At 42.2% G+C, this 9,731-nt stretch overlaps 1 protein-coding gene across 3 annotated transcripts in view; it reads right to left on the bottom strand.

Annotated features, from left to right (window-relative positions):
- Window positions 1–885: 885 nt before the first annotated feature.
- Window positions 886–9,731, bottom strand: part of LOC118371722 (collagen alpha-1(XVIII) chain-like) — an 88,990-nt gene continuing 80,144 nt past the window's right edge. For 2 of the 3 annotated variants that reach the window (XM_035757298.2, XM_035757305.2), the window contains exons 30-42: window positions 9,679–9,720; window positions 7,894–7,921; window positions 6,941–7,018; window positions 6,692–6,717; window positions 6,415–6,513; window positions 5,799–5,943; window positions 5,623–5,687; window positions 5,239–5,361; window positions 5,087–5,131; window positions 4,857–4,886; window positions 3,723–3,926; window positions 3,110–3,225; window positions 886–2,027 (exon numbers count right to left, since the gene is read on the bottom strand). In XM_035757298.2, coding sequence (XP_035613191.1) covers window positions 1,826–2,027; window positions 3,110–3,225; window positions 3,723–3,926; window positions 4,857–4,886; window positions 5,087–5,131; window positions 5,239–5,361; window positions 5,623–5,687; window positions 5,799–5,943; window positions 6,415–6,513; window positions 6,692–6,717; window positions 6,941–7,018; window positions 7,894–7,921; window positions 9,679–9,720 — 1,203 coding nt within the window. In that variant the 3' untranslated portion in view covers window positions 886–1,825. The remainder of the gene's footprint in view (window positions 2,028–3,109; window positions 3,226–3,722; window positions 3,927–4,856; window positions 4,887–5,086; window positions 5,132–5,238; window positions 5,362–5,622; window positions 5,688–5,798; window positions 5,944–6,414; window positions 6,514–6,691; window positions 6,718–6,940; window positions 7,019–7,893; window positions 7,922–9,678; window positions 9,721–9,731) is intronic. The other variant, XM_035757308.2, reaches the window with a different exon arrangement.

Genomic DNA, 9,731 nt, shown 5'->3' with positions numbered 1-9,731 from the left:
AACAGTTCGAATTCGGCTAATGGGGTTTACACATGTAGGCCGAGTGTCGTCACTCACCCGTACTGCGACAGGGTCGGGCGATCAGAAGAAGTAGTCCCGGCTATGGTGAGCAAACTGCGTGTGAAGCCCAACTATAATTCTCATAGTACTCATAGAGCTTCTGCCATAATCATAGTACTCTCTGCTAATGCAAACACAGCAGACCCCTTCTGACTGTTTCGAATGTCACTAATTACTAAGGAATTTCCTCACCTGGTTGTCTAGGTATTAATTGAAAGGGGAAAAAATTAAACCTGCGGACACTGGGCCCTCCATGGAATGAGTTTGACACCCCTGGACTAGATATTGGATAGGTGAACGCCAGGGATCCATCACATGGCTTTCATCTGTCTAGTAATTTCTAATCACTGTCACGGATTACTGATTACACTAATCACTGATTACACTCATCACTGTCACTGATTACTGATTACACTAATCACTGTCACTGATTACTGATTACACTAATCACTGTCACTGATTACTTCAAGGAGGGGTGAAGGGAAGGATTCAAATAGGGCCTATGTCTTGGTAAAGCCACCAACTGGAGTAAGGGGGAATTGCTAAAAACCCACCATTGAGCCTCTATGCTACAGTACCAAATTGACCACCATCCCTGATTGACTCAAGAGTTGGTCATTCGCAGCAGGTGGCCGTCCTATCGCTTCTGACCACAGAATATCGGTGGTAAATATTCTGTTAATGTTCAATCGCCACCATCTGTCGTACCGGGAATGGCCAACTTTCGTGTTGGTTTGTCTTGTCCTTTAACCACGGTACATGGGTGGCAGCCAGCGTCAATGTAACTGGACCAGGCTTTCAAAACAAAATTACATCAGACTCATATTATTAAGAAAAAGAAAACATTTTTATTCAATAAGCACCAATTATTGTATAAAACATACTCTCACATACTGATCAAATCTCTGTTGTATAAAAATTCCATATGAGTTTTTTTTTGTGGTGAATTTCTATATGATGGGTGGAATTTATGTTAAATCTAACGAGGTACCTATCAAATCAAAATTCTAGCGCAGTGAAAGGAATGCTGTACAAAAAACGACCAATTTCAGAAGAGGCAAAAAACTGAAACAGTCACTTTGACAAACAATCTATAAATTACATACTTAACCTTAATCATTTGATTCATTCATGTTATGTGCGGTCAAGGTATAAATAAAACATTGAATTTAAATTAAACACTGAGAGAAATTGTTGCTCAAATGAGAAATGTGTATAAAATGTATTTTAAAAAACTGAAAGACAATCTTCATGGATATGAAGTGACAAAAGTATAAAACAAATCTAATACAGTGCATCAAAATTTCTTTGGTGGTAATACTGGTTGTTCCCTTGTTGGAATATGGACATTATGTTGTGTGAAATATGGTATTGGCCCTGGTCTAATGGAGTAAACATCTCTTATAGAATGACCTAATAGGACAACCTGTAAACACGACCAATCACTGGAAGACAAAAGGTGACATTTTGACTAGGAGAAATATCTGTAGTGAGAAAGAATCTTGAAAGTTGACAGTTGTAATTTGAAAGTTGGTTTAAAAAATGTGCAAAGCCACGATTTGGAGCTGGTCTGACAGACAGTATCCGCTCTTTAGCACCATCTCAGTCAATCAACCAACCAATCAGAGGATGGGAGAGGAATAAGTTGATGACATGTTCATAAAGCAATGTTCATGTATTTACACCTTTCCAGAGTGTTAAGATGACAGTGGATGGATTGGGGGGATGGAGGAATGGGGGGGGGCATGAGACTGTTAAAGGTCTATTAAACATGCTCTATGGTCTCAATGCAGAGAATAATTAACTCGTTGGAGCAGCTGCTTGTTTGCTGTCCTATAAGGGAGCCCGAGGACAAACTGGACGACTGGCCCACAATGGAAATGTCGTTGACCCGCCACGACTCGCAGGACCGGTCTACCGCCATGTTGCCAAACGTATTGGAGCCGTGCCAGATGCTCTTCTTAGGCCTGTTGGGAGCGATAAACAAATACAGTGGGAGAGTGTATGGATGCAGCATATACACAGGGACATGTACACCAGAGGAGGCTGGTGGGAGGAGCTATAGGATCATTGTAATGGCTGGAATGGAATATATTGGAACTGTCAGACATGTTGTTTCCATATGTTTGTGTTTGGCCATTTATTTAGTTCCAGCCATTACAATGAGCCCGTCCTCCTATTATGTAAAAACATAAAGTACACGCGAACACACACACACACACACACACACACACACACACACACACACACACACACACACACACACACACACACACACACACACACACACACACACACACACACACACACACACATGTTAAAAAGTCATACAGCATACATAACAGATGTTCACACAAACACCAACTAAAAGTTTAATTTAGCTTCTATTTAAATAATCCTCCCAGAATAAAGTAACAAAAAAAACAAATGGGAGTTGAACTATGTAGCCCCAAACTGAGCAGAGATACCCACAGATGTGACCTCAACCTAACAGATGACATCAACAAACCTATTTCTCTGCTCTGTCCCTGCTATATCCATTCATACATGCTCTCAAATAGACTTCGCCACAAAGTCAGAAAGTGTCTGTTTGAAAAACATCTATAAACAGTCACTTTGGAGCCACAGTTGCCAGCCTCTAGTCTCTGGTTGGTTGGGGCTGCTAAATTTAACATGGCTGTGTATAAATAGGAGCAAAATAGAGTGAGGGTGGACATAGCTGGCTCACATTGGCCCGGGCTGAAAAACACAACGCTACAACCCCCGATGTCTGGATTGCGGTCGGGCTATCCTGCATTTAAAATGTAATTTTGTGGAAACAGCCATGTCTGTCCCCTCCCTTCTTCATGCCTCGCTCTTCCAAACCCACTTTTCTTTTGGTGAAGCTGCTTGGGTCGGGTGGAACTGTGGAGAACATGACGGGTGGATGAGGATGTCTACCTAGCCTTCACTCTTTAGAGATTGAAATAGGATGAGTTGTGGATGAGCGTGTCCACATAGCCACAGGGCCCTGTGTCTGAGGAACTGGACATCTGTCTATTTCACTGACCAGAAGGGGTCTGCCAATACGTCCCGTCCATCGAAGGAGTAGATTGGGATGTTTGGCGGGAATTTGCCTCCACCCCCAGTGAAGATAGACTTGTAGTTACTGAACAAAATGTCGCCCTGTGGATACAGAAAGGAGTAATTGAGTTGACTCTGACACTTTATTTTTTAGACCTATTTTTTAGACCTTTTTATCTCAATATTAAATAATTTCTCTTTTTTTTTAAATAGCAAATATAATTTCTTAACAAAGAGCAATTTCTAAAGCAATAATTTTGCTAGGACTGTCTGCAAGTGAATGGGGAGGGGAAAAGTGAAAACTAGCTGTTATTGGCAGAGTGGTTAGGAACTCTCTTTAATATCGGTCTGTTAACTAATTTACCACCTGCTGGTCTCATCAGGCAGGCCAAAACTACATCCCACAAAGACAGGCTGAAATGTCAGGTGGCCTTTTCAAACAGCTCTTACACTAAAACGGTATTATCATCATTTTCACAATTTCACAGTATTATTCCAACCTCATAGTTTGGAAAAATATATAAAAACACAGGAAAATCACACTTTTGACTGCACTGGGCCTTTAATACTGAACCTATGGGAAACAGAAGTTGGCTTACCCTGAGGTTGGTAACGGGGTAGCTCTCCCTGAACTTCTGGGGGACCAGGTCTTTATTAATGGCCCGGGGTTTTGGGGAGGATAGGAAGGCCCGGTAATACGCGGACAAGCCCATGGCCTTGGCCTGTTCATAACACATCTTGTCTGCTATGTAGACCCCACCAAAGTTCCCTGTGTGGGGCTGGTTCAGAGCCACCAGTTTGAGCTGAGGACGAGACAGTGGAATAGTGGTCATTCATTAGTCATTAGTATGTATTCTAAACCACCACTTCATTCAGTGTTCCTTTCGAGGCGGATACTACTCCAGGTGGTCAAGGTATCCAACAAAACTGACAAGTGCATATACACAAACAGACACACACACACACCCACCACTATCCTCATCTTTCTTTGGTCATGGTTTCCCAAACTCGGTCCTTGCCCCCCTCCCCTCCCCAGTGCACGTTTTGTTTTTTGCCCTAGTACTACACAGCTGATTCAAATAATCAAAGCTCAATTGGTTATTTGAATCAGCTGTGTAGTGCTAGGGCGAAAACCAAAATGTGCACACAGGGGGAGGCTGAGTTTGGGAAAACCTGGCTTAGGTGATGGTCTTGGCAGTGCTGTTGAAATGGGAATGTAACAGTGTAGCATGGTACAGTCTTCTTTTGTGAAGTGTGGATCTAAATCTCAAAAACCAAACCTGGCCTGCCTCGGGCTGTGCTTCAATGACAGCACACAGACAGTCATTTAGTCTAAAAGTGGAATACTCCAAACCACGGCAAAATCAAATTTTGTCTCCAGCTCATTTTGCGGCCAGACTTGAGCCAAACCAATGACTTGCTTTCAAGAACGAATAACAAAGATTCAATTTCAGACTTATTCTCCCTTTACTAGATACAAACTAGAAAGCAGGCAGTTCTAAGAAAGTCTTTTAATTGACTGTTTCTTTGCTCCAGTGCAAAGTTTCATAAGACAAAGTGGTGAAACAAAAGTTCAAGTAAATATTTGAGTAAGAAAGGATATTCAATAGAAGTGTAGAGACAGGTTTATGTTTTTAAAAACCTTTTATTGTTCCCCTATGAAATAGCAAGAGCAAACGTTGCACAGTTGCAAATGCTTAGTCAGTCTTGTCTTAATTTGTCAACAAACTCACCCCATATTTTCTGCCGCTGCCTGGCTGAGCCTAAGGGGGCAAAAGTGTATTACTAATTAGATTCTAAACATAAAAAGCTGCAATCACACAGAATATTCTGCTATAAGCATCCATCATATGGAGGTCTACAATGCACTTTCACATAATACATTGATGTCAATGGGAGAATTGTGCAGAAAATTCATGCAGTTGAACATGTTCCATCCTCATCTCAACTCTACTGTTCTTACCTCGTCATTTAGGAGATTCAATGGGAGGGGGATCAAGTCACCAAGCTGTAGAGACAGAGACACAGATAAACACCAAACACGCCAGTTAGTTTCACGGCTCACAGAGACACTATAGAGACATGGAAGAGAGGGAGCCAGAGATGCTGCTGTACCAGGACTTCCTTCCATCCCTGTTGCACCCGGATGTAGAGTTTGCCTGTCCCCGTGGTGAAGCTTAGGGTCCCCTCGCTGCTGTATTTCGTCTGTTGCATCATGACCTCGCTGGAAGGAAACGTCTTCAAATAAAGGAAAAACATAGAGAGAAACACATTATTAGACTGGAACGAAGTATTGGAAAATATAGTAATTGTTGGGAAGACCCTGGCCAGAGTGATTGAGGAAAGAACAGCAATATCTAGCATGTCAGGGGTTATTTGATGATGTGACGGAGCTGACGTGATAATGTAACAAGGATGAGTTGACATTTTGATGGTATGATATTATGGCGTGATGGGGCGGATATGTGACAGCTTAATGGAGGGGACAGACTGACTGACCATGGCAGAGGTCCCAGGAGGCCCAGCCGGGCCAGTGGGGCCTGGTGGCCCATGGATGGTCACAGCTGGAATTAGAAAAATGAGAGACAAGCACAACGGTAAGAATTTCTTATGTGATACTAGTCACCATATTATACCATACAGAACATTTCACAAAGGGTGCCACAAAGTCTTACCTGAGCCAAATCGAGAGGGTTCTCCTGGGGGTCCGGGAGGCCCTTGGGGACCTTGAGGGCCAGGTCTCCCATACCCAGGAGTACCAGGAGACCCCGGAACACCTGGATAGCCACGGGGCCCCGTAACAGTTTCTCCTTTGGGGCCCTGAAACAAACACAGTGCTTTAGTAGATATTCATCTCCAGTATCTTTACATATAATAAATGAATGGACCATGGTGACTTATTGAACCCCATGATGCTGCGGGGTTACTTAAATGCAGCCAGTAGGGAAAAAATCCCCTATTGTTGCATGCAGCACTTGAATTTGTAAGAATTGGCAAAACAATGTATTATTTTGCACACAACTTGGATTTCCTTTCAAGTCAATTCTGCCTTTTGCCAACGTGGCTAAGTTCAAAATCCTCATTACTCACACAACCCAAATGCCTATCTAGCACACCATCAAAAGAGGTCATAGACTACAATAACCCCCCCCAAATGAAGTTGACACTGATTATGTACCATCTCATGTGTCTATGTTGTATCGTGATCTTCTCAGTAATTGTAATTGGTCAAAGCTGTGGTGGATGAGCGGGGCTTTGGAAGCATATGGTCTCAATGGAAATGGGACTCACCACCAGTCCCGATCTCCCAGGCATACCAGGTGAGCCCGGTAACCCGGCCTCCCCCTTCTCTCCCTTGTCCCCCCTGAAGCCGTGGTCCCCTTTATTCCCCTGTGGATAGACAGACACACAGACTGTGAGAGCTCCAGAAGCACACACACACACACACACACACACACACACACACACACACACACACACACACACACACACACACACACACACACACACACACACACACACACACACACACACACACACACACACAGCAGAAACAAATTCAACTTACCGTAGTTCCTTTGGGAAGCATTGTAACTGCAGGAAAAACACATCATCCATTGGTTATTAAAGATAATGCATGAACAACACCTGTGTCCTTATGACAGATTATAACATGTATTCTTTATATAAACAGTAAATCAAAATCATACTGTAGGTGAACAGTAATCTATCTATCTATCTATCTATCTATCTATCTATCTATCTATCTATCTATCTATCTATCTATCTATCTATCTATCAATCTATCGTGACTCACGTGATGGGGCAGGCATCCCAGGGAAACCCCTCTCCCCCCTGTCCCCTTTGGTCCCAGTTGGAAGACAGTTAGCCCCCCCTACAGGTCACATAGGGAATAACAGGTGAGCATTTGGCATTCATATCAGAGAATGCAGCACAACAAAGTAATTGCAAATGGTTTCATCAAAAGAACACGACTGCCTGCAAAAAGATTAACGCAGCCATACTTATCTCCTGAGTCCAAGCAGACAAAACAGAAAGTTAGTCTGTCTCTATAAAATCACACTATATCAATACTTTTTCTTTGCAGTCACTAAATAATGATCCAAATTGGAAGTACTATCCAAAGGTGCAGAATGATCGGAAATTACTCTTCTTGTATGCATATTTCCTCAAATCAAATATTATTACTGCTACATAAATATTTGTTTTAAATTAAGCACATTGTGTGCAGGATTCATTCATCAGTATCATCACAATCCAATGCAATGTATTCAATACAAAGGCTGGTTCCATTGGTACACAGAAACACTATCCACAATGTAAATAATGAAAGGTGAATACAATGGAGGAACACAACTGATATGAATGTATAGCCTCAATCCACACCAAAGCTCTATCATGGAAGGTCACAATGTCGAAGATGATTACTTAAGAGTAACCCAACTTCATTCTCTGCATCTCTGCATGTCCTCAATATTGTAAAAAAGTCTCTATATTGTACATGGTATGACACTGATGGGGTGATTTATACTTGTTTGCAGTATTATTTACTGATTACCGGAAACAGCGAACACAATTGCATTAATTTCTCTTCTGATGAAAACAGAACACTTTAACAGTGCATTTTTCTATTCACTGAGGTTATTTGTATTTCAAGTTACGAAAAACTGTCACAAAGAAATACATCAAATGTATTTATCTATGATGTTCTGAAATGTATTGTCATATCCAGAAAGTCCTTCAACTCACCATTTGTTGAGCTCTTAGAACCATTTATCTGAAAAAGTGAAACGAACATGTTAAAAGACATGTTGGATTTGTCTCAGCAGGAACAAGAACAGGGCTTGTGAAAGGAACATGCATCTCAGACACAAACAAAAACATTGCACATGATGACAAGATGAATCCAAGACAGCTATTATACTGTATCTACAGTATATCATTTTTCATATTATAAATGACGTTGAATTCACAGTGGACGAGTTAATCTATCTGTAACAAAATGGAGGGTTAGAAGGATGAGCAACAACAAAAACACATCTGAAACATGCCAGTGACCACCATCACCCTGGATGAAAGGTGCTTTTTCAAGATGGGCCCCATGAAAGACAGGAGATGCAGCTCACACTTGGCTCATCTCACTTCTGAAAGACCTTATTTGGTTAGGTTGTATTTTAGAACACTATTAACCTGGTATTTACTACAAAATTACACGGTTATACAATCTGAATGGAATTCTTGGAAATTACTACACGCCTCACCAAATACCAGGCAAATACATTCTGCAATATAAACAATTGCTTCTGTTTTGATACAAGTGCATCTTCTAAAAATCTAAATATTCTAATTTTCATGAATGTTTAATATTCAATCTTGGGGACCATCCTGCATTTTGTTAGTCTTCTCCATGAAACACCAACCTATGGAAAAGCAAACCCACACCACATGACCACCATGTCCATATGACATGCAGCATGCTGGGAGAGATTCTCTATTCACACCTGGAATAGGTTAGGCACTATGGATGCAACATGCACATTCCCCTTTTATGATGGAGAAGTTAGGAAAGATACTACACAGATTGAACAAGTGACTGTGAGACAGAGAGAGAGAGTGAGAGAGAGATACAAAGTGTTTATGTGTGAGTGTTTGTGTGTGTGTGTCTTTGAGTGAGAGAGAGCGAGAGAGAGACTGATGTGTGAATGAGTGGTTGAGAGAGAGAGAGAGAGAGCGAGAGAGAGAGAGACTGATTGTGTGAATGAGTGGTTGAGAGAGAGAGAGAGAGAGAGAGAGAGCGAGAGAGAGAGAGAGCGAGAGCGAGAGAGAGACTGATTGTGTGAATGACCGGTTGAGAGAGAGAGAGAGAGAGAGAGAGAGAGAGAGAGAGAGAGAGAGAGAGAGAGAGAGAGAGAGAGAGAGAGAGAGAGAGAGAGAGAGAGAGAGAGAGAGAGAGAGAGAGAGAGAGAGAGACTGATTGTGTGAATGACTGGTTGAGAGAGAGAGAGAGAGAGAGAGAGAGAGAGAGAGACTGATTGTGTGAATGACTGGTTGAGAGAGAGAGAGACTGATTGTGTGAATGACTGGTTGAGAGAGAGAGAGAGAGAGAGAGAGAGAGAGAGAGAGAGAGACTGATTGTGTGAATGACTGGTTGAGAGAGAGAGAGAGAGAGAGAGAGAGAGAGAGAGAGAGAGAGAGAGAGAGAGAGAGAGAGAGAGAGAGAGAGAGAGAGAGAGAGAGAGAGAGAGAGAGAGAGAGAGAGAGAGAGAGAGAGAGAGAGAGAGAGAGAGAGAGAGAGAGAGAGAGAGAGAGAGAGAGAGAGAGAGACTGATTGTGTGAATGACTGGTTGAGAGAGAGAGAGAGAGAGAGAGAGAGAGAGAGAGAGAGAGAGAGAGAGAGACTGATTGTGTGAATGACTGGTTGAGAGAGAGAATGAGAAATGGAAGGAATGAGTCAGAAAGAAAAGGTATACTCCACAGAGCCAGACAGACAGGCCTGAGCTCAGCCTGCCCACCGCTGTGCTGTCAGTCACTTACGGCCTTTTTGCAGTGTGGTCTGGGAGGGATGGGAAAAACTGTCTTCAAAAAAT

This window comes from Oncorhynchus keta, chromosome 4 (genome assembly GCF_023373465.1).
Source record: "Oncorhynchus keta strain PuntledgeMale-10-30-2019 chromosome 4, Oket_V2, whole genome shotgun sequence".
NCBI lineage: Eukaryota > Metazoa > Chordata > Actinopteri > Salmoniformes > Salmonidae > Oncorhynchus > Oncorhynchus keta.
This window is presented reverse-complemented; position numbering and strand designations above follow the sequence as displayed.